The following is a 25,956-nucleotide window of genomic DNA, read 5'->3' on the forward strand; positions in this document are numbered from 1 at the left end:
TCCTGGTCGCTTCTGCCATGGCCATTCTGCTCCTTGTTCCGCCTTGGCGGTTTATATGAGCCACTGCCGTGACATTGTCTGACTGAATCAGAACCGGTTTTCTCGGAAGCAATTCCTCCACTTGACGCAGGGCGTTGTATATGGCCCTCAACTCCAGGACGTTGATGTGGAGACAAGACTCTAGGCTTGACCAGAGACCTTGGAAATTTCTTCCTAGTGTCACTGCTCCCCAGCCTCGGAGGCTTGCGTCCGTGGTCACCAGGACCCAGTCCTGAATGCCGAACTTGCGACCTTCTAGTAGGTGAGCACTGTTCAGCCACCACAGGAGAGATACCCTGGTCCTGGGAGACAGGGTGATCCTTTGATGCATTTGTAAATGGGACCAGGACCACTTGTCCAAGAGGTCCCATTGAAATGTCCTCGCATGGAACCTGCCGAAAGGGATGGCCTCGTAGGAAGCTACCATCTTCCCCAGGACCCGCGTGCAATGATGCACTGAAACCTTTTTTGGTTTTAATAGGTTCCTGACCATGGCTATGAGTTCCTGAACCTTTTCGATCGGAAGAAAAACTTTTTTCTGGTCTGTGTCTAGAATCAGCCCTAAAAAGGTCAGACGCGTTGTAGGGACTAGCTGGGACTTCGGTATATTGAGAATCCAGCCGTGTATCTGCAACGTCTTCATGGACAGAGACACGCTGTCCAGCAACCTCTCCCGAGATCTCGCCTTTATGAGGAGATCGTCCAAGTATGGGATAATTGTGACCCCCTGCGTGCGCAGGAGCACCACCATTTCCGCCATTACCTTGGTGAAAATTCTCGGGCCGTGGAAAACCCAAACGGCAACGTCTGAAATTGGTAGTGACAGTCCTGCACTGCAAATCTCAGGAACGCCTGATGCGGGGGGAATATCGGAACATGAAGGTAAGCATCCTTTATGTCCAGGGACACCATCCAATCCGTCCCCTTCAGGCTGGCGATGACCGCCCTGAGTGATTCCATTTTGAACTTGAACCTCTTCAAGTACAGGTTCAGAGATTTCAGGTTTAAAATGGGTCTGACCGAACCGTCCGGTTTCGGGACCACAAACAGGGTTGAGTAATATCCCTCTCCTTGCTGGAGATGAGGAACTGTGACAATCACCTGTTGAATATACAATTTTTGGATTGCTCCCTCTCTGGCGGGGAAGCCGGCAGAACCGATTTGAAAAATCGGCGAGGAGACAAGTCTTCGAATTCCAGCCTGTATCCCTGAGAAACAATCTCTAATGCCCAGGGATCCACCTGCGAGTGAACCCAGACGTGGCTGAAAAACCGAAGACGAGCCCCCACCAGATCTGCCTCCCCTCGGAAAGCCCCAGCGTCATGCGGCGGACTTTGCAGACGCAGGGGAGGACTTCTGCTCTTGGGAACTAGCTGTGTGCAGCTTTTTCCCCCTGCCTTTCCCTCTGGCAACAAAGGATGATCCACGTACCTTCTTGTTTTTATTGGAACGAAAGGACTGCATTTGATAATGAGGTGCCTTTTTTGTATGCTGCGGGGGGACATAAGGTAAGAAATTTGACTTACCAGCCGTAGCCGTAGAGACAAGATCTGAGAGGCCGTCTCCAAACAACTCCACCCCTTTGTAAGGCAAGGACTCCATATGCCTCTTTGAATCGGCATCTCCCGTCCACTGTCGGGTCCACAAGAGCCGCCTAGCAGAAATAGACATAGCATTTATTCTGGAGCTTAATAAACAAATGTCTCTCTGAGCATCCCTCATATACAAGGCAGCATCTCTGATATGCTCTATGGTCATTTGAATGGCGTCCCTATCTAAGGTGTCAATTTCCGTAGATAAGGAATCTGCCCATGCCACAACCGCACTACAAACCCAGGCCGACGCCATAGCCGGTCGAGCAATAGTACCGGAATGATTGTAAATGTGCTTTAAGGTAATTTCCTGTCTGCAATCAGCAGGTTCCTTGAGGGAAGCCGTATCCTGAGAAGGCAGTGCCACCTTTTTGGACAAACGTGTCAGCGCCTTGTCAACTTTTGGCGAAGATTCCCAGCGTATCCTATCAGTTTGTGGAAAAGGATACGCCATGAGAATCCTTTTGGGAACTTGTGGTCTCCTATCCGGAGATTCCCAAGCCTTTTCGCACAAGTCACTTAATTCAAATGAGGATGGAAAAGTGACTTCAGGATTTTTCCCTTTATACATGTGTACCCTCGTGTCAGGGACAGGGCGTTCCTCAGTAATATGCAAAACCTCTTTAATGGCAATAATCATGTACCGTATACCCTTTGCCACCTTCGGCTGTAATTTTGCATCTTCATAGTCGACACTAGAGTCAGTATCTGTGTCGGTATCTGTGTCATCGATCTGGGATACGGTGCGCTTCTGAGACCCCGAAGGACCTGGCGCCCCAGGGACAGGCATGGACTGGCTACCTGACTGATCCCTATCTTCTGCCTTGTCTAATCTTTTATGCAATAGATTGACATTTGCATTCAAGACATTCAGCATATCCACCCATTCCGGTGTCGACGGCGACCTGACATTCAAGCACTCCCCCTCCACATTACGCGAGCCTTCCTCGTCAAACATGTCGACACACGCGTACCGACACACTTCACACACACACAGGGAACCCCTTTCCTGAAGACAGTATCCCTGTCAAGGCCCTTTGGAGAGACCGAGAGAGAGTATGCCAGCACGCACCCCAGCGCAATAACCCTGGAGACCAACACAAAATGTTTTTCCCCAGCAGCGCTGTATAATATGTAAACCGCCAATTATGTGCCCCCCCCCTCTCTTTTAAGCACCCTTTCACCGTGTGTAAGCAGGGGAGAGTCCGGGGAGCTTCCTCTCAGCAGTGCTGAGGAGAGAAAATGGCGCTGGTGAGTGCTGAGGGAGAAGCCCCGCCCCCTCGGTGGCGGGCTTCTGTCCCGCTCAAACTTAGTAAAATATGGCGGGGGCTCTTTTATATACATGTACAGAGCCCACCTGTACATGTATATAGTCTTTTTGCCATGCAGAGGTTTATATTGCTGCCCAGGGCGCGCCCCCCGCCCCCTGTGCCCTGCACCCTTACAGTGACCGGAGTATGTGAGGTGTACGGGAGCAATGACGCACAGCTGCAGTGCTGTGCGTTACCTCAGTGAAGCTGAAGGCTTCTGCCACCTGACGACTTCTGTCTTCTGTACTTCTAGCTCTGTGAGGAGAACGGCGGCGCGGCTCCAGGGGTGGACGCCCAGTAAGAACCTGCGTTCACCCCCTCTGGAGCTAATGGTGTCCAGTAGCTGAGGAAGCAGTGCCTATCTTTGACAAGTAGGTCTGCTCCTCTCTCCTCAGTCCCTCGATGCAGGGAGCCTGTTGCCAGCAGTGCTCCCTGTGAAAAAGTAGTAAAAGGTAGAAAGAAAAAAAAATCTCAAACAAAAATGCTTCTAGGCAGAGAACTCTGGAGAGCTCTCTGCAGTGCACCCATCTTGATCTGGGCACAGTGTAAAACTGAGGTCTGGAGGAGGGGCATAGAGGGAGGAGCCAGTGCACACCCAGAGTCCAAAGCTTTCTTAAAGTGCCCTATCTCCTGCGGATCCCGTCTATTCCCCATGGTCCTTACGGAGTCCCAGCATCCTCAAGGACGTTAGAGAAAATAAAGAATCATTATGAAAGTAAAGAATCCTTTATTATACATTTGAGAAAGCAATCTATCCCAATTTCTACAAGGGATAATAAATTAGGTACCTTTCCTGTTTAAAGGCTTCTTGTTCAGCTTGAGATGCAGATTTATTCTTCTGTTGTTTTAACACATTATGGACACGGACTTTGTAGCTTTCAAATTCAGCTGTCACTGCAGCCTGTTCTGCCTATGACAAGCAAAATAACTATTGTTAAATTTATGCCCTTTAAATAGTCAATACAGCAACCATAATATACTGGTGTATAATATTAGGCTGGTATGGTTTGCCTAGTGAATTTTAAGAATCAATAGTAAAATGCGCCCCCCCAATTAACCCAAGATGCCATGCCCTAGGGATAAGGTCATGGTGCCATTCCAGGTAACTTGGGAGCCACATGCAAATACAGTGGGGCAGCAAAAGATCCACCCCCAGGGCACTGCGTAGCGGCACTGCTCTCACACCACTCGTTACAGCCCTGTCAGCAGGTATATTTGTGTTAGTGTGGAGTTGTTCTCACTTCCTCATAAATTACGGTTTTCCCAAGTTCCAAACACTAAAGCGTCTAATTTCTGGTTTGTATATTAAGCTTGTGGCTGCAGGATTCCTGCTTAATATACAAGGTAGTATCATAAAGTTTTAATTATCATCATAAAGTTATTGAAATATTCGGATGTCATTTGATCAACAATCGTTGATCCTTAAGTGCATGATGTTGTAAATTACAGCCACTCATGTCAACTTGTTTCCTTTGTTGAGCAGGTAGATGTCAGTAACCGGAAAGATGGACAAAATTGAAGCCCGCAGTGTTATTAAGTTTCTCTATTTGAGGGGCAACAGCGCCCAACAAATCCTTGATGAAATGGTGGATGTTTATGGTGATGAAAGTACTTCATATGAGACTATTGGGAAGTGGGAAAGGAACTTTTAAACTGGACACGTCCATCTCAGATGAGCCTTGATCCAGAAGACCCTCAATCACAGATGATCCTGACACAGTGAAGGAAGTGGAGGCTCTTGTCCTCGAAGACAGACTACAAACCAATGGAATGAATCTGAAAGAAGTTGACCTTTGTTATGGAAGAGTGTGGAAGATAATGCATCAGCAACTGCACATGTCTACAGTGTCATCACGATGGGTTCCCCATCTGCTGACCCCATTTCACAAGCAAACTCGACATGAACTTTCGCAGCGGAAGTTGACTCTGTTGGAGCAGGATGAAAAGAATTTCTTTGCACATCTCATAACTATTATTTATTTATCAACAGTTTCTTATATACAGAAGTGAAACATATTCCGCTGCACTTTACAATTGGAACAGTAGTAATAAACAAAACTGGGTAATAACAGACAGACATAGAGGTAAGAAAGCCCTGCTCGCAAAGTTTACAATCTATGAATGAATGCTGGATCTACCTGTACGATCTGGAGACCAAACAAATGAGCAAGGAATGGAAATCCTAACCTTCCAAAGGGTCAGACCATCACCAGCACTTTTGCTACGGCATCCTTCTGTGGAAATTGCGAGATGCCGTGATAGACAATTGGCGTGGTATGATCAGCAAAGGCATCAGTCTCCTAGCTGAACAAGCAACCGCTGTACAAGCTGACAGGTGTGACAATTAAATGTAACCCTATCGCCGCCCCTGTTCGCCGGATCTCGCACCTAACAACTTCTTTCTCTTCCCTGAGATGAAAAAGCCACTTCAGGGTAGGTGATTTGATTATACAAATTATGTCATTCTATAAGTGGAACAGTGGATCTAGAGCCAATCGCAATAGTTCAATGATGAGGGGAGGCGGAAGGTGAAGAAACGCTTTCAGGAATGTGTGGCTCTTCAAAGTGAGTACGTGGAGAAGTATTAAGTTCAACATATCACATTTCATTTTCTATCTCATTCTGTTCATGGTTATAATTGAAACTTTATGCTACCCCCTCGTGTATCTCTTTTCCCAAGGTGGTTTAAGTAAGGAGATATCTTAATATCCATGAAAATGTATATTATTTACTGCTGATTTGGTATGTTGATTTAAATTGCAGCAAACACCACACATTTAACAAGGAGTGTTATGGTAGACTTACCATGGTTAACACTCTCTACAAGGTACATTGGTTCTGCAAGAAAACATCGGGGTGTAGAGTGGATCTTGATCCAGAGGCACCAAAAGGCTAAAGCTTTAGGCTGTCCCAGGATGCAGCTGGGTCTCCTCTATAACCTCGCCTCCTTAGAGCTCAGTTTCGTTAACCAGTACAATGCAGGAGTTGGCAAGAGAGAAGGTAGATGTTAGTCATATAGAACCACATTCTCACGACAGGAGAAGGGACCAGCAGCTAATGTCATACAAACCCATAGAAGCTAGTTGCGTCAGGGTGGGCGCCCTGTGGAACCAATGTACCTCGCAGAAAGCGTGTTAACCATGGTAAGTCTACCGTAACACTACTTTTCTGCAGCAGGATACATTGGTTTCCACAGGAAAACATTGGGGATGTTCTAAAGCAGTTCCTCAAGGGAGGGGACGCGCCTTAGCGGGTATAAGAACCCGGCGTCCAAAGGAAGCATCCTGGGAGGCGGAAGTATCAAAGGCATAGAACCTAATAAACGCGTTCACTGAGGACCACGTAGCCGCTTTGCACAATTATTCTGCGGACGCGCCACGGCGAGCCGCCCAATGATGTTCAACAGACCGAGTAGAATGGGCTTTAATAGCAGCAGGAGCTGGGAGACCAGCCTGTGCATAAACTTGTGCAATCACCATTCTAATCCATCTAGCCAAAATTTGCTTATTTGCAGGCCACTCACGTTTGTGAAAACCAAACAAGACAAAAAGGGAATCAGACCGCCTGATAAAGACAGTCCTCTCCACATATATACAGAAAGACCTGACCACATCCAAAGACCGCTCTTTGGAGGACAAATCTGAAGAGATAAAGGCCGGAAACACAAACTCTTGGTTAAGGTGAAAAGATGACACTACCTTAGGTAAAATAACCCGGTCGAGTTCTAAGAACTGCTCGGTCACGGTGAAATATTAGAAAGGGTAGACAATAGGACAAAGCACCTAAGTCTGACACCCTTTTTGCAGAGGCAATAGCCAGCAAGAATAGGACCTTGGCCGTGAGCCACTTGAGGTCCACTGACTCAAGATGTTCAAATGGAGACTGTTGTAGGGCGTTCAGCACAATAGACAGATCCTACGGAGCCACAGGGAGTACATAGGGAAGCTGAATCCGAAGAACACCCTGAGTGAAAGTATGATCATCAGGTATAGATGTGAACCTTGAGGGAGGCCAGACGAAGACCTAGGTCAAGGCCTTGTTGCAGAAAAGCCAGGATTCTGGACGTTCTGAATCAATATGTATCATAATTCTTATCAGTACACCACATGAAATAAGAATTCCAGACCCTGTAATAAATCCGGGCAGATGCCGGTTTGCGGGCTTTCAACAGAGTCTGGATAACCATCTCGGAAAAACCTTTTGCCCTCAGGAGTGATGCTTCAAGAGCCACGCCGTCAAAGCCAAAGCCAGTCTGGCCAGGTCTGGGTATTGACAAGGGCCTTGTATGAGAAGGTCCGGGCGCTGAGGAAGTAGAAGGGGATTCTCTGTTGATAGACCCGGAAGGTCTAAGAATCAATGCCTTCGAGGCCATGCTGAAGCGACTAGAAGCAGTATTCCTCCTCCTTGTTTGAACTTTCGTAGTAACCTGGGCAGGAGTGACACTGGAGGAAACACGTAAGGCAGCCGAAAGTTCCATGGAACCGCCAGTGCGTCCACGAACGCTGCTTGAGGATCCCTGGACCTTGATCTGAAGACCGGAATCTTGTGATTGTGTCGAGATGCCATGAGGTCGGGTAGGCCCCATCTGTCCACTAGAAGTTGAAAAATTTCCGGATAAAAACTACACTCCCGGCGTGCACGTCCTGGCGACTGAGAAAGTCCGCTTCCCAGTTTAGGACACCTGGAATGAACACTGTCGATATGTCTGGCAGATGGCGTTCCGCCAAACAAAGACTCTTTTACACTTCCATCATTACCATGCGGCTTCGAGTGCCGCCCTGATGGTTTATGTATGCCACCGTGGTGGCGTTGTCTGACCGTACTTGAACAGGCCTGTTCTGTACCAGAGGAAGGACGCGAGATAATGCACTGAATACAGCCCGCAACTCCAGAACGTTTATTGGGAGGAGTTATTCCTCCTTGGTCCAGCGACCCTGAAACGAGTGTTGCTCCAACACCGCATCCCATCCCCTCAGACTGGCGTCCGTTGTCAGCAGGACCCAGTCGGGGATCCAGAAGGGACGGCCCTTGCTTAATCACTGGTCCTGCAGCCACCAAAGTCATCGACAGATGAACCTCCGGAGTTAAAGTGATCATCTAAGATATGATCCGATGAGGTTGGCAGTGCCATTTGGAAAGGATTAACCTCTGTAGTGGGTGGGAATGAAATTAAGTGTTCTCTACCATGTCGAATGCCGACACCATCAGGCCAAGTACTTGCATCGCCGAATGTAGACACTCTGGGGCGACAAAGGAAGCATCTTATCCTGTCCTGAAGGTTCAGGACCTGCTCTGAGCTGGGATCAGCGAGGACTTCTTCCAATTGATAAGCCACCCGTGGGCCTGCTGGAAGGTTACCGCTAGTTGCAGATGACTGAGGAGAACATCGTGGGAATTTGCCAGAATCAGCAGGTCGTCAAAATATGGCAGGATTCTGACCCCCTGGCGACAGAGATGGGCCGTCATCACGGCCATAACCTTGGTGAAGATCCGAGGAGCCGTGGCCAGTCCAAACGGTAGAGCCTGGAATTAATAATGTAGGTTGCCATTAGCAAACGGCAGAAACTGCTGGAGCGACATTGCAATGGGTATCTGCAGGTATGCATCCTGCATATCCAGGGATACCATATAGTTTCCGGGTTCCATGGCCAGTACAATTGAGCGCAGTGTTTCCATACGAAAGCTGGACACTCTTACAAACTTGTCCAGGGATTTGAGGTTGAGTATAGGCCGGAATGACACATTTGGTTTCGGAACTAGAAATAGGGTTGAGTAATAACCTCTGCCTCTCTGGGACTGAGGTACAGGCACAACTACTCCTGTACAATTGTTTGCAAAGTCTGCGCCTTTATCGGATCTGAAGGTAGAACCATGGTGCAAAAGTGGCGAGGGGGATGTCTCTTGAAAGAGACAGCATACCCGTGAGAGACAACTTCCAGCACCCATGCGTCTGAAGTGGTCTTTAACCAGACCTGCGCGAACTGAAGAAGTCGGCCTCCCACCCTGGGGTCCCCCAGGGGAGGCCCGCCCGGTCATGCAGCAGGCTTGTCTTGTAGAAGCAGGCTGACGGGCTGCACAGGATTGTTTGGCCTTGGGCTTTGTGGTTTTGAGAGCACGAGATTGTCTCGGGTATGCCTGACCTGTTGCTTTCCCTTGAGGCCGAAAAGAATGAAAAGTGGTACCTTTTGCCTCCTGTGCAGAAGGATTAGTATTTGGTAGAAAAGCAGTCTTAGCAGCTGCTAACTCAGACACAATTTTATTCTGGTCTTCTCCAAACAAAATGTACCCAGTGAAGGGGAGTTCCTCCAAGGTCTTTTTGTGGTCTAGGTCCACTTTCCATGACCTCAACCACAAAATATGGCGAGCCAGGACAGACGTAATCGACACCTTGGCCGCCAACACACCCGCCTCAGAAGACACCTCCTGAATGTAATAGGAGGCGGTGGTAATGTGAGACAGGTATTGTCTGGCATTGTCAGAAATATCCTTGGGCAGCTCTTCCTCTAATGCTTGAACCCACGCTTCAATACCTTTTGCAGCCAAACAGGCAGCAATAGTGGGTCTATGCACAGCTCCTGTAAGGGAGTAAATAGATTTCAGGCATCCCTCCACACGCTTATCTGTCTGTTCCTTCAGTGAGGTGACCGTGACAGACACAGTGGATGACACCACGAGTCGGGTGACGTGAGAATCCACCGGCGGTGAATTTTCCCACTTGCTACATAACCTTGCAGGGAGAGGTTAGCGAGCCAAGGCCTGTTTAGGCAGAGGGCATTTCTTCCCTGGAGTAGACCAGGGTTCCCTTCTGACGTGCTCTAAAATGGTCAGAACGGGGTAACGGAGTTTTAACCACTTTCTGCCGTTTAAACATATCAGTTTTCTTAGCCACAGTAGTGGAATCCTCATCATCAGAGATTTGTAAGATTTGTTTAATAGCAACCACTAAGGCAGGGACATCAATCTGCAAGGGAGAATCCTCATCAGTAAATACCAGATTCAGTGTCTGTCAGGACCGTATGCTCCCCCCTCCTCTTCAGATGAAGCATCAGAGAGGTATGTGGACTGTGAGGAGGAAGTAGCTTGCTTAGATGACCCAGAGACACGGGAGTGGATTTCTGTCTAACCAAAGACTGATGTAAATTGTTGCAGCTGGCTAGATAAATTTTCCGCCCAAAGCAGATTTACCATAGGGACAATACGTGGCTGTAGTATCACAGGTGGTCCCATAGGGGGCGTAAGGCGTTCTACCAGAGTACCCAGTAGGTTTGTGAACGCAGCCCAGGGTGGCTCCTGAGTAGACCCAGGAGCTGCGGACTGACTAGGAGGTGTAGTACATAGACCATCATCCAAAATTTTCCCATCTGGTAAATCCTTGGAGCATGCTCTGCATGATGCAGGAGCTTCCACTGATTTACTGCCCTTTCTGTTAGACATTATGTAAGACTGTAACAACAGAACGACTTAGTGCCTAAGTCAGACCTGATCGGTGCTGTGTGCGTTTTCGCACAGCAGCCGATCAGGTCTGAACTGCGCATGTGCCGAAGTACGCCAGCGCATGCCAGACAGCCGGCGGCCGTCTCAGCCCTGCGATCGCCTCTACCTGATTGACAGGCAGAGACGTTCGCTGGGCGGGAGGGAGCTGGACGGCGCTACATATATATATGTACTACTGGCTTTTCCCTGACGAAGGTGCTGCTGCACCGAAACAGCTGTTGAAGCTGCCATAATGCACTGAGCTGCTAAGTATCTGCTTTGTATAGCTATATGCACCAATGTTTGCACGCTGCACTTTAAAATGAAAATTCAGTAAACTGTTTGCTGCTACTAAGGTGTGCTGGTTTATGTGGACTATTTCACAATATCTGGATGTTACTTGTGACCGAGCACCCTACCAATACTGCTGAAGGTGTGTGCGTTACAATCTTGCATATATATATATATATATATATATATATATATATATATATATATATATATAAATAAATAAAACAGCGCGGTCCTAGAACGGAGGTATATATTACAATACTTGTACAATATATTCTATAACAGGTACACTCTTTCATAACTAACGCTGTCTGTATAAAGAAAAGTGTTTGTTAAGTCACAGCGCTATATACAGGTGACTTTTCAAAGGAGACCTTGCCCTGCAGTCCCAGAGACCAGCCGCAGCTGTGCTTAGAAGATGGCGCCCGGCGTCTCAGTGAGGGAGGGAGAGTGTGAGGGAAAATCTGCTCAGAGATGGCGCCCTGGGACGGGGGAGAGGTCAAGCGGCACCTCGCCTATGCTGGACTTCCGCCCCGGGTACTGCGAGTCTTATTAAATGGGGTGTTAGTACACCCGACCTGTACTCTTACGCCCCGGTGGTCTAGTGTGGTCCCTACTTGTTGACCGCGTACACGCCAGCGCCGTGACCCGTCTCCCTAGGTTGCAGAAGGAACGCTATTTAATGGCGGGTCTCGTCTGGCGAATCCCCTTACCTCCTCCCCATAGCAGCCACGCGAACTAGTAGCATCTGCGACCATGTGACTAAGCCGGAGCGTCTCCACCACAAGTACCCGGGAACTGAGCCGTGGGAGTATGCAACGCCGATTGGGAGGTGATGGAGCTGCAGCATTGAAGTGTCACCCTGACATACAGCACTGACAGCCCAGAGAAGAAATCTTCTTAGAAGCTTTTTTGGGGCCTGAACAGTGCAGCCCTCCTGTTAGGTGACCTGCTGCTGCAGGCACCAACTCAAAACTGAGCTCTCAATGCTTGGAGATGGGGGTTATAGAGGAGGCCCCTTTGCATGCTAGGACAGCCTAAAGCTTTAGCCTGTTGGTGCATCTGGATCAAGATCCACTCTACACCCCCAATGTTTTCCTGTGGAAACCAATGTATCCTGCTGCAGAAATATATGTTAGTTAAATTTACAATGTTATTTAGCACCCAAAAACTTGTTCTGTGTGTGTAATACTCCATGTCCTTAAAAATATGAAAAATTGATTTTGATGAAAACTCTGTCCCTGGTGCAGAATATCTGATAAAAGTTGCAGAAGCCAAGACTGTTCCAGAAGCATTCCAAAAGCCACTGCAAACAATGGATGGCGAAGCACAAACATGATCTTATGCAAAGGAAACATACCCTAGTTCAATGTTTCTCAAATCAAGTCCTCAAATGCCCTCAACAGGTTATGTTTTGTGGATTTCTTTAATCATGCACAGGTGAGATACTCTTTTTTGCTGTCAGTAATTATCCCACCTGCTTCCACAGATAGACATTTGTAAACACGAACTGGTAGAGAAACTTGAGTGTTAAGGGTGAAAATGTCCTAGCTGAAAGTTCCATGGCATTAACAGAGGTCTATTCCCTTTGCATCCACAGGGCAGCCAAGAAGAAGGTACTAATTACCTGGCCTTATTGGAAGGGAATGAAAAAACGAGTTTTATGGTAAGAACTTACCCTTGTTAAAACTCTTTCTGCGAGGTACACTGGGCTCCACAAGTCTGGACAATGGGGTGTAGAGTAGGATCTTGATGCGAGGCACCAACAGGCTCAAAGCTTTGACTGTTCCCAGAATGCACAGCGCCGCCTCCTCTATAACCCCGCCTTCCAGCACAGGAGCTCAGTTTAGTTAACCAGCCCAATGCAGTAGCAGGAAAAGAGACGACAACGGTTAGTAGCCACATACACCACACTCTCACGACAAGAGAAGTGACAGCGGCTAATGCCATATCAACCCAAAGAAGCTAAGTGCGTCAGGGTGGGCGCCTTGTGGAGCCCAGTGTACCTCGCAGAAAGTTTTAACAAGGGTAAGTTCTTACCATAAAACTAATTTTCTGCTGCGGGGTACACTGGGCTCCATAAGTCTGGACAATGGGGATGTCCTAAAGCAGTTCCTTATGGGAGGGGACGCACTGTATCGGGCATAATAACCCGGCGTCCAAAGGAAGCATCCTGGGAAGCGGCAGTATCGAAGGCATAGAACCTTATGAACGTGTTCCCGGAGCACCACGTAGCCGCCTTGCACAATTGGTCAAGGGTCGCACCACGTTGGGCCGCCTAAGAAGGTCCAACAGACCGAGTAGAATGGGCCGTAATGTGAACAGGAGCTGACAGACCAGCCTTCACATAAGCATGCGCAATCACCATTCTAATCCACCTGGCCAGGGTCTGCTTGTGAGCAGGCCAGCCACGTTTGTGAAATCCAAATAAAACAAAGAGAGAATCAAACTTTCGAATAGAAGCAGTTCTCTTCACATAGATACGGAGAGCCCGTACCACATCCAAAGAACGCTCTTTGGGAGACAAATCAGGAGAAACAAAAGCTGGAACCACAATCTCCTGATTAAGGTGGAAAGAAGAAACCACCTTAGGTAAATATCCGGGACGAGTCCTAAGAACCGCCCGGTCACGGTGAAAAATCAGATATGGGGAACTACAAGACAAGGCACCCAAATCCGACACTCTTCTAGCAGAGGCAATAGCCAGCAAGAAAACCACCTTAAGGGAAAGCCACTTAAGGTCAGCTTGAACCAAGAGGTTCAAATGGAGGCTCCTGCAACGCCTCCAAAACCACCGACAAGTCCCAAGGAGCCACAGGCGGGACATATGGAGGTTGGATACGCAACACACCCTGAGTGAAAGTATGAACATCAGGTAAAGTCGCAATTTTTCTCTGAAACCACACAGACAAGGCAGAAATATGAACCTTGAGGGAGGCCAGACGCAGGCCTAAATCTAGGCCCTGCTGTAGAAAAGCCAAAAGTTTGGCTGTACTAAACTTGGAAGCGTCATAATGGTTAGATGCGCACCAAACAAAGTAGGAATGCCAGACCCGATGGTAAATCCGAGCAGAGGCCGGTTTCCGGGACCGCAACATAGTTTTAATGACCTCTTCAGAAAAACCCTTTAGCCCTTAAGACGGAAGCTTCAAGAGCCACGCAGTCAAAGACAGCCGGGCTAGGTCCTGGTAGACAGAGGGGCCCTGAACGAGGAGGTCTGGGCGTTGTGGAAGTAGAAGTGGACGCTCTGACGATAGGCCTTGCAGGTCTGAGAACCAGTGCCGTCTGGGCCACGCCGGAGCTATGAGAAGCAGATTTCCTTTTTCTTGCTTAAACTTCCGAATTACCCTGGGCAGGAGTGACACCGGAGGGAACACGTACGGCAGCCGAAACCTCCACGGCACTGCCAGCGCATCCACGAATGCTGCTTGAGGATCCCTTGTCCTTGCTCCAAAGACCGGAACCTTGTGATTGTGTCGAGAAGCCATCAGATCCACATCTGGAGGACCCCACCTTTCCACGAGGAGTTGAAACACTTCTGGATGGAGGCCCCACTCGCCGGCATGCACGTCCTGACGACTGAGAAAGTCCGCTTCCCAATTCAGGACTCCCAGGACTTCAGGAATGAATATTGCCGGTAGATGGCGTTCTGCCCAACGTAGAATCCGTGAGGCTTCCTTCATTGCCAAACGGCTTCGAGTGCCGCCTTGATGATTTATGTAAGCCACTGTGGTGGCGTTGTCTGACTGTACTTGAACAGGACGGTTCTGAGTCAAATGCTGGGCTAGGTTCAAGGCATTGAAGACCGCCCGCAATTCCAGAATGTTGATCGAGAGGAGAGATTCCTCCTTGGTCCACCGACCCTGCAAGGAGTGCTGCTCCAGCATCGCTCCCCAACCTCTTAGACTGGCATCTGTCGTCAACAGGACCCAGTTGGATATCCAGAAGGGACGGCCTCTGCACAATTGTCGGTCCAGGAGCCACCAGAGCAGCGACAGACGGACCTCCGGAGTCAAAGAGATCATGTGAGACCTGATCTGGTGAGGCAGGCCGTCCCACTTGGCTAGAATCAGCTTCTGGAGGGGGCGAGAATGGAATTGAGCATACTCCACCATGTCGAATGCTGACACCATGAGGCCCAGCACCTGCATTGCCGAATGTATCGACACTTGCGGACGAGAAAGGAAGCAACGAATCCTGTCCTGAAGTTTCAGGACTTTCTTCTGAGACAGGAACAACCTCTGGTTGTGAGTGTCCAACAGCGCTCCCAGATGCACCATGCTCTGAGCAGGGACCAGGGAGGATATCTTCCAGTTGATGAGCCACCCGTGGGCTTGTAGAAACCGGACCGTCATATCCAGATGACGCAGGAGAAGATCTGGGGAATTTGCCAGGATTAACAAGTCATCCAGATACGGCAGTATCCTGACCCCTTGACGGCGGAGTACCACTGTCATCACCGCCATAACTTTGGTGAAGACTCGCGGAGCCGTTGTTAAACCAAAAGGTAACGCCCGAAACTGGTAATGGAGGTTGCCAATAGCGAACCTCAGGTATTGTTGATGTGACACTGCTATAGGAATATGCAGGTAAGCATCCTGTATGTCCAGGGAGACCATGTAGTACCCAGGTTCCAAGGCCAGAACTATACAGCGAAGGGTTTCCATATGGAACTTGGAAACCTTCACAAATTTGTTCAGTGCCTTGGGGTTGAGAATGGACCGGGAGGACCCATTCGGTTTCGGGACTAGAAACAGTGGAGAATAGTGCCCCCAGCCCCTCTGAGCAAGAGGCACCTGTACTACGACTCCTGTATCCAGGAGGGCCTGTACCACCGAATGCAGAGTGTTTGCCTTTGTCTGGTCCGACGGGACGTCTGTCTAGCAAAATCGATGAGGGGGTCGGTTTTTTAAGGCTATGGCGTAACCTCGAGTGACGACTTTCCGTACCCAGGCATCTGAAGTGGTCTTCAACCATTCCTGGGTATACCCTAGAAGCCGGCCCCCCACCCTGGGATCCCCCAGGGGGAGGCCTGCCCCGTCATGCGGCAGGCTTATCGGTCTTGGCTGCTGGCTGACGGGCAGCCCAGGCTCTTTTGGGCTTCGGCTTACCAGGTTTGGAAGTGCGGGCCTGCTTATGGTACGCCTGACCTTTTGCTTTACCTGAAGGACGAAAGGGGCGAAAGGACGTGCCTTTGGCCTTCGACACAGAAGGAGCTGTATTAGGCAGACAGGCAGTTTTGGCAGTAGCCAAGTCAGCCACTATCTTATTTAAGTCCTCCCCAAACAGAATATCCCCCTTGAAAGGGAGTACCTCCAGGGTTTTTCTAGAGTCCAGATCCACAGACCAGGATCTCAGCCACAATATCCTGCGAGCCAGGACTGACGTAGTGGAGGCCTTGGCTGCTAGGATACCGGCATCAGAAGCCGCCTCTTTAATATAGCGAGAAGCTGTGACAATATATGACAAGCATTGTCTAGCATGGTCAGAGGAGATTTCAGCCTCTAACTCCAAGGTCCATGCTTCAATAGCCTCTGCTTCGCCCATGTAGCTGCAATAGTGGGCCTTTGTGCAGCACCGTGAGGGTGTAAATCGCTTTTAGACAACCCTCGACACGTTTATCCGTAGGCTCTTTGAGAGATGTGACGGTAGTGACAGGTAGAGCTGAGGAAACCACCATCCTAGCCACATGTAAGTCTACTGGAGGAGGCGTTTCCCAATTCTTAGACAGCTCTGGCGCGAGGGCACTAGCAGAGATAAAGGAGAGATATGGTGACTAAATCACAGAGAAAAATACGTAATACAGTATATCTTTGTGAAAATCCTCCTATATTAAATAACACCTGACGCACCAAGCCCCCTCAGGTTATAGAATATAGGGATAGCAAGTTGAGTGAAAGACACGAGATGGACACCACTCAGCTATCAATGCACACACAAATAGTCACAGTTTGTACAATGCAGAGGTTATTACAGACAATAATACTGCACTGGACTAGCTTACACAGCTATATAGTCAATAGATATAACAGTACACAGTAAGAAACTGGATGTATATCACAGGGTTATTGTACTAGGAAACCCTGACTAAGTGCACTCTTTTTTACTAACACTGACTAAAAAGGCAGGTAGAATACTTAAGTGTCATGTAAAGGCACAGCGCTGACAACCAGGCGGCTTTACATAGGAGGATTTGCCCAAGCAGTCCCAGTAATAGTGAGCTGAGGGATAATGGCGCCGCAGACACTGACAGGGAGTGAGGAAAGACAGAGATGCAGCTCCAGGGCGGGAACACTTGCTGGAAATGGCGCCCTGGGGCTGGGGGAGGGGCTTCAGGTCTAAGCCTTATCCCCCTTGTTGGCAACAGTTTGTGCAGTTGCAGAGTAGCTCTGAACCTACTCAGCGCTTGTGATCACTTCAGCCTATTCGTGTCCGGATTTGACGTCATACACCCGCCCAGCGAACACCCAGCCACGCCTGCGTTTTTTCTGACACACCTGCGTTTTTACAAACACTCCCTGAAAACAGTCAGTTGACACCCAGAAGCGCCCCCTCATGTCATTCTTCTTGCGGCCGTCAGTGCGAAGGAAAACTTCGCTAGAACCTGTGCACCACAACGGCCTTTGTACCCATACGACGCGCTTTGCGGCTCATACGCATGCGCAGAAATGCCGCTTTTTAGCCTGATCGCTGCGCTGCGAACAACGGCAGCTAGCGATCAACTCGGAATGACCCCCAACATGCGCTAATACCACTTCCCCCTCATATAGCCTCTTCATACATCTACCCATGAGTTGTTTGCAGACAGGAAGACTGGGTTAACTAGTAAAAATAACTTGTCAAATCACACCTACCAATTTCCCTCTTTCTGGACACCTAACTTAATCCACAGTCATCCTAGTTAAAGCATGAAGAAAATTAGACTAATGGGCAGTACGGATGGTGTAATGGTTAGTATTACTGCCTCACAGCACTGAGGTCATGGGTTCGATTCCCACCATGGCCCTAACTGTGCAGAGTTTGTATATTCTCCCCGTACTTGAGTGGGTTTCCTCCGGGTACTCCGGTTTCCTCCCACAATCCAAAAATATACTGGTAGGTTAATTGGCTCCCAACAAAATAAACCCTAGCGTGAATGTGTCAGTGTGTACATGTGGTAAGGAATATAGATTGTAAGCTCCACTGGGGCAGAGACTGATGCGAACGGGCAGATATTCTCTGTAAAGCGCTGCGGAATATGTGTGCGCTATATAAATAACTGGTAATAAATAAATAAATAATGACTGTTTTTGGAATTGTGACACTCAGATGCTAATAGGGTGTCCCTAAACTTAGGCAAGTCCTTGGAAATTAATTAGCATTCCGTCGACTCCTGGCTTGCTGGCATGCAGCTATAACATGACCTGAAATTTGGTCAAATGGTTGACATTTACCATGTCAACATTCATAATAATAAGAATTTACTTACCGATAATTCTATTTCTCATAGTCCGTAGTGGATGCTGGGGACTCCGTCAGGACCATGGGGAATAGCGGGCTCCGCAGGAGACAGGGCACATCTAAAAAAGCTTTTAGGTCACATGGTGCGTACTGGCTCCTCCCCCTATGACCCTCCTCCAAGCCTCAGTTAGGTACTGTGCCCGGACGAGCGTACACAATAAGGAAGGATCTTGAATCCCGGGTAAGACTCATACCAGCCACACCAATCACACCATACAACTTGTGATCTGAACCCAGTTAACAGTATGATAACAAAACGAAGTAGCCTCTAAAAAGATGGCTCACAACAATAATAACCCGATTTTTGTAACAATAACTATGTACAAGTATTGCAGACAATCCGCACTTGGGATGGGCGCCCAGCATCCACTACGGACTATGAGAAATAGAATTATCGGTAAGTAAATTCTTATTTTCTCTAACGTCCTAGTGGATGCTGGGGACTCCGTCAGGACCATGGGGATTATACCAAAGCTCCCAAACGGGCGGGAGAGTGCGGATGACTCTGCAGCACCGAATGAGAAAACTCCAGGTCCTCTGTAGCCAGAGTATCAAATTTGTAAAATTTTACAAACGTGTTCTCCCCTGACCACGTAGCTGCTCGGCAAAGTTGTAATGCCGAGACTCCTCGGGCAGCCGCCCAAGATGAGCCCACCTTCCTTGTGGAGTGGGCCTTTACAGATTTAGGCTGTGGCACGCCTGCCACAGAATGTGCAAGTTGGATTGTGCTACAGATCCAACGTGCAATCGTCTGTTTAGACGCAGGAGCACCCATCTTGTTGGGTGCATACAATGTAAACAACGAGTCAGTTTTTCTGACTCCAGCTGTCCTTGAAATATATATTTTTAATGCTCTGACAACGTCCAGTAACTTGGAGTCCTCCAAGTCGCTAGTAGCCGCAGGCACCACAATAGGCTGGTTTAAGTGAAATGCCGAAACCACCTTAGGGAGAAATTGAGGACGCGTCCTCAATTCTGCCCTGTCCCAATGGAATATCAGATATGGGCTCTTGTATGACAAAGCTGCCAACTCTGAAACTCTCCTGGCAGAAGCCAGGGCCAACAGCATGGTTACCTTCCATGTAAGGTATTTTAATTCTACCGATTTTAACGGCTCAAACCAATGAGATTTGAGAAAATTTAGAACCACGTTCAAATCCCACGGTGCCACTGGAGGCACTATTGGGGGTTGTATATGTAGTACACCTTTGACAAAAGTTTGTACTTCAGGCACTGACGCCAATTCCTTCTGGAAGAAAATTGATAAGGCCGAAATTTGAACTTTAATAGACCCCAATTTTAGGCCCATAGACAATCCTGCTTGCAGGAAATGTAAGAATCGACCCAATTGAAATTCTTCCGTTGGAGCCTTCTTGGCCTCACACCACGCAACATATTTTCGCCAAATGCGGTGATAATGTTGTACAGTCACTTCCTTCCTAGCCTTAATCAAGGTAGGAATAACTTCCTCTGGAATGCCCTTTTCTTTTAGAATCCGGCGTTCAACCGCCATGCCGTCAAACGCAGACGCGGTAAGTCTTGGAACATACAAGGTCCCTGCTGAAGCAGATCCCTTCTCAGAGGTAGAGGCCACGGATCCTCCGTGAGCATCTCTTGAAGTTCCGGATACCAAGTTCTCCTTGGCCAGTCCGGAGCCACCAGTATCGTTCTTACTCCTCTTTTCCGTATAATTCTCAGCACCTTTGGTATGAGAGGCAGAGGAGGGAACACATACACTGATTGGTACACCCACGGTGTTACCAGAGCGTCCACAGCTATTGCCTGAGGGTCTCTTGACCTGGCGCAATACCTGTCCAATTTTTTGTTGAGGCGAGACGCCATCATGTCTACCTTTGGTTTTTCCCAACGGTTCACAATCATGTGGAAAACTTCTGGATGAAGTCCCCACTCTCCCGGGTGAAGGTCGTGTCTGCTGAGGAAATCTGCTTCCCAGTTGTCCACTCCCGGGATGAACACTGCTGACAGTGCTATGACATGATTCTCCGCCCAGCGCAGAATCCTTGCCGCTTCTGCCATTGCACTCCTGCTTCTCGTGCCGCCTTGTCGGTTTACGTGGGCGACTGCCGTGATGTTGTCGGACTGGATCAACACCGGCTGACCCTGAAGCAGCGGTTTTGCCAGACTTAGAGCATTGTAGATCGCTCTTAGCTCCAGTATATTTATGTGAAGAGACGTCTCCAGGCTTGACCACACGCCCTGGAAATTTCTTCCCTTTGTGACTGCTCCCCAACCTCGTAGGCTGGCATCCGTAGTCACCAGGACCCAGTCCTGTATGCCGAATCTGCGGCCCACTAACAGATGGGCAGTCTGCAGCCACCACAGGAGAGACAACCTTGTTCTTGGTGACAGTGCTATCCGCTGATGCATGTGCAGATGCGATCCGGACCATTTGTCCAGCAGATCCCACTGAAATGTCCGTGCATGGAATCTGCCGAATGGAATCGCTTCGTACGAAGCCACCATCTTTCCCAGGACTCTTGTGCATTGATGTACTGACACCGTTCCTGGTTTTAGGAGGTTCCTGACAAGTTCGGATAACTCCCTTGCTTTTTCCTCCGGGAGAAACACCTTTTTCTGAACCGTGTCCAGAATCATTCCCAGGAACAGCAGACGAGTTGTCGGGGTCAATTGAGATTTTGGAAGATTCAGAATCCACCCGTGTTGCTGGAGCACTACCTGGGTTAGTGCTACACCGACTTCCAGCTGTTCTCTGGACTTTGCCCTTATCAGGAGATCGTCCAAGTAAGGGATAATTAATACGCCTTTTCTTCGTAGAAGAACCATCATTTCGGTCATTACCTTGGTAAAGACCCGAGGGGCCGTAGACAAACCAAACGGCATCGTTTGAAACTGATAATGACAGTCTTGTATCACGAACCTGAGATACCCTTGGTGTGAGGGGTAAATTGGGACATGCAGATAAGCATCCTTTATGTCCAGGGACACCATGAAGTCCCCGTCTTCCAGATTCGCTATCACTGCTCTGAGTGACTCCATTTTGAACTTGAATTTCTGTATGTACAGGTTCAAGGATTTCAGATTTAGAATAGGTCTTACCGAACCGTCCGGCTTCGGTACCACAAATAGTGTGGAATAATACCCCTTTCCCTGTTGTAGGAGGGGTACCTTGACTATCACCTGCTGAGAATACAGCTTGTGAATGGCTTCCAAAACCGACGTCCTTTCTGAGGGAGACGTTGGTAAAGCAGACTTTAGGAACCGGCGAGGGGGAAACCTTTCGAACTCCAGCATGTAACCCTGAGATATTATCTGCAGGACCCACGGGTCCACTTGTGAGTGAGCCCATTGATTGCTGAAAATCTTGAGTCGACCCCCCACCGTTCCTGAGTCCGCTTGTAACGCCCCAGCGTCATGCTGATGGCTTTGTAGAAGCCGGGGCGGGCTTCTGTTCCTGGGCAGGGGCTGCGTGCTGCCCTTTCTTACCCTTTCCTCTGCCTCTCGGCAGATAAGACTGTCCTTTTGGTCGCTTTTTATAGGAGCGAAAGGACTGCGGCTGAAAAGACGGTGTCTTTTTCTGTTGTGAAGGGGTCTGAGGTAAAAAGGTGGATTTGCCGGCAGTTGCCGTGGTCACCAGGTCCGAAAGACCGACCCCAAACAATTCCTCTCCTTTATATGGCAATACTTCCATATGCCTCTTGGAATCCGCATCACCTGACCACTGTCGCGTCCATAAACTTCTTCTAGCAGATATGGACATCGCGCTTACTCTTGATGCTAGAGTACAAACATCCCTCTGAGCATCTCGCATATAAAGAAAAGCATCCTTTAATTGCTCTAGAGTCAATAAAATACTGTCCCTATCCAGGGTCTCAATATTTTCAGTCAGAGAATCCAACCACACTACCCCAGCACTGCACATCCAGGCTGAGGCTATTGCCGGTCGCAGTATAACACCCGTATGTGTGTATATACTCTTCAGTGTAGTTTCCAGCCTCCTATCTGCTGGATCCTTGAGGGCGGCCGTATCAGGAGACGGCAACGCCACTTGCTTTGATAAACGTGTGAGCGCCTTATCCACCTTAGGGGGTGATTCCCAGCGCGCCCTAACCTCTGGTGGGAAAGGGTATAATGCCAACAACTTCTTTGAAATTAGCATTTTTCTATCGGGGGTAACCCACGCTTCATCACACACATCATTCAATTCCTCTGATTCTGGGAAAAATACAGGTAGTTTTTTCACCCCCCACATAATACCCCTTTTTGAGGTACCAGTAGTATCAGAGAGCTGCAAAGCCTCCTTCATTGCCGTGATCATATAACGTGTGGCCCTATTGGAAAATACGTTTACTTCCTCACCGTCGACACTAGATTCATCTGTGTCGGTACCCGTGTCGACTGACTGAGGTAAGGGACGTTTTACAGCCCCTGACGGTGTCTGAGATGCCTGAACCGGTACTAACTGGTTTGCCGGGCGTCTCATTTCGTCAACTGACTTTTGTAATGTGCTGACATTATCACGTAATTCCATAACCAAAGCCATCCATTCCGGTGTCGACTCCCTAGGGGGTGACATTACCATCATCGGCAATTGCTCTGCCTCCACACCAACTTCGTCCTCATACATGTCGACACACACGTACCGACACACACAGCAGCCACACAGTGAATGCTCTATTGAAGACAGGACCCTCCTAGCCCTTTGGGGAGACAGAGGGAGAGTTTGCCAGCACACACCAAAAGCGCTATACAGTATATAACAACCCTAGAAGGTGTTGTTTTTATATATGCGCTCTCAATATATATTTATATCGCCAATTTATGCCCCCCCTCTCTTTGTTACCCTGTTTCTGTAGTGCAGTGCAGGGGAGAGTCGTGGGAGCCTTCCTCACCAGCGGAGCCGTGCAGGAAAATGGCGCCGAGTGCTGAGGAGAATAAGCTCCGCCCCTTTTCCGGCGGGCTTTTCTCCCGGTTTTTCTAATAAACTGGCCTGGGTTAAATACACACATATAGCCTTAATGGCTATATGTGATGTATTTATTTGCCTCTAAGGTACTCTATATTGCTGCCCAGGGCGCCCCCAGCAGCGCCCTGCACCCTCCGTGACCGAGATCCGTGAGCCGTGTAGCAACAATGGCGCACAGCTGCAGTGCTGTGCGCTACCTCTATGAAGACTGAAGTCTTCTGCCGCCTGTTTCCGGACCTCCGTTCTGCCGTTCTTCAGCGTCTGTAAGGGGGATCGGCGGCGCGGCTCCGGGACGAACCCCAGGCTGACCTGTGTTCCGACTCCCTCTGGAGCTCAGTGTCCAGTAGCCTAAGACTTCAATCCTCCTGCAGGCAGGTGAGTTGCAAGTCTCTCCCCTAAGTCCCTCGTTGCAGTGCTCCTGTCGCCAGCAGGAGACACTGATTAGAAACCTAAAAAAAACTTTTCTAACTAGCTCTTTAAGAGAGCCACCTAGATTGCACCCTCTCGGACGGGCACAAAAACCTAACTGAGGCTTGGAGGAGGGTCATAGGGGGAGGAGCCAGTACGCACCATGTGACCTAAAAGCTTTTTTAGATGTGCCCTGTCTCCTGCGGAGCCCGCTATTCCCCATGGTCCTGACGGAGTCCCCAGCATCCACTAGGACGTTAGAGAAATCAACACAATAATATCAACATTAGAACACATACATGGGTCAACATGTTGACAGGCACCATGTCAACATCCTCAGAATGTCGACACGTATACAATGGTTAGGCACTGCCAAAAGGTGTAGGCTTGGGCTGCGAGGGGAGAGAGATTAGGGGGTTAAGCACAAGGGGGAGGGTTACGGTTAGGGATTAGTGGGTAAAATACTCAACCAAACTACTGCTCTATCAGACATCTCCGCCGGAAGTGCAGGTCACATGGCAGCTGGGACCCGGAAAATGACGCTGCCACTTGGACCAGGTATGTGACCACTAGGCCACCAGGGACTTTAGGTCGACTTTCTATCATGTCAACATGTCGTCCTAGACAAAATGTATATTGACATTTCTTCATTCTCATGTTGACCTGATGTATCTCGACATGAGAACTGCTGACATAACATGCCACACCCCATCACCTATAAGAGGGAAATCTATACTGATAGACCTGTCTGCAGGGAAGGAATCATTTATTGCTGTGCATATTTTGAAAATGAATTCTTAATTGGACTTCTTGACACAAAATACTATGACAATGTTACTTGTTAATAGGTTACCAAGAGAGTATTCCACCCATCACTTAAACTTTCAGATACATGTACCCATGATCCAGATTTACTTTAGGATCTACTATTTCCACTGGGATATTTGTAGCAAAACAAAATATACTTAGATTCTTGGAGCAAGGCAACATCATGTAGTCTTGCCAGTTACAGCAAAGAGTGCACTTCTAGCCAACATCCTGTGGAAGCTCTGCATTCAGTCTATTGTTATCCTCTCATAGGCAAAACCACAGTTCACACGTGTCTCCATGCTGAAACATGTTTAAAGGTGACATGGTGCACAATGGCAGGCAAGCATTTACCAGGAGTAGCACAACAGAAATAAACATGCAGAGACATTGTGGTTTGCAGTCTACAATGAAAGAAACTTGAAAGAGTTGGCTCTATCACTTCTCTCCATGTCTATTAGCTGTGTCTATGTGGAACAAACATTCTCTTATATGAACGAGTCAAGTCCAAGCTTAGGAACTGTACGCACATACAAGTTCTGGTGTTCTAGTCTGCATGTCCACAAGATGCTTTGTTCTATGCTGCAGTGACTATAACCGGGATGCGGTCAAGATCTCGCCGGGCGGAATCCCGGCGGTAGAAATACCTACACCGGGATCCCGTCCGGCACAATCCCAACATATTCTCCCTCTGTGGGTGTCCACGACACCCATAGAGGGAGAATAAATTAATATGCCGAGCGTAGCGAGGCACCGTGCCCGCAGCGTGGCGAGCGCAACGAGCCTGCGTTGCGCTCGCCCCCCTATCGGGATTGTGCCAGTCGGGATCCCGGTATCGGGATTCCGACCGCCGGGATCCCGTCCGGCGGGATTTCGTACTGATCCCCTATAACCAAGCCATGGTATTCTTCAATGGTTTAAAACAGGGGTGTCATTTATTTTCAATCGTTGCCTTATTTAATGGAATGAGAAAAGTCTTGTTATATTCAATTCTTTTAGCTACAGTTAATATTGTAAGTTCAATGTTTTATACTGTCTTTTACTATACTTAGTATAGCAAATAAAACAGTCCTATATTTTCTATTTTTGCATCTGTTTCCACGGATGAGAAAAGCAGCCTAAGATAACAGACTACTCCATCTCCCCTATAGCCAAAACTATGGGCTGGGCTACACTATTTAATATATACTTGCAGCTCCAGCACTTTCATGTGACCTCTGTAAATCAGGCTGGAAGATTTGGTTCATCCAGCCAGGGGCCTCTAGGGGTGATGCAATGTAATCTGATGATAAACATCAAAGCATGAAATGTCCCATCCCTATATGCCAACATATTTAAGTGTATACTTAGCAGAACAGGATGTGATGTGATGCTGCTTGAGTAACTCAGTTAATGGTGATTCTGAGTCAAATGCATCTCCACTTGTGGCTGAATGGGAGTGACTGGTTGGCAACGGGGCATTTGCACGTAGCTTAAGTTTAGTGAGAGCCTTTTAAAGAATTAAGAGATATGCAATTTCTATGGGTATAGAAAGAACCATTTGTTATCACATATCTATTTGCAGAAAGACAGGGCTGGTGCAAGTGCGCAG

General features: G+C 48.5%; 1 protein-coding gene across 2 annotated transcripts in view; it reads right to left on the reverse strand.

Annotated features, from left to right (window-relative positions):
• Positions 1-25,956, reverse strand: part of GCC2 (GRIP and coiled-coil domain containing 2) — a 244,476-nt gene that overhangs the window by 60,364 nt on the left and 158,156 nt on the right. For both annotated transcript variants that reach the window (XM_063953814.1, XM_063953812.1), the window contains exon 17: positions 3,730-3,851. In XM_063953814.1, the coding sequence (XP_063809884.1) occupies positions 3,730-3,851 (122 nt within the window). The remainder of the gene's footprint in view (positions 1-3,729; positions 3,852-25,956) is intronic.

This window comes from Pseudophryne corroboree, chromosome 2, assembly GCF_028390025.1.
Source record: "Pseudophryne corroboree isolate aPseCor3 chromosome 2, aPseCor3.hap2, whole genome shotgun sequence".
Taxonomy (NCBI): Eukaryota; Metazoa; Chordata; class Amphibia; order Anura; family Myobatrachidae; genus Pseudophryne; species Pseudophryne corroboree.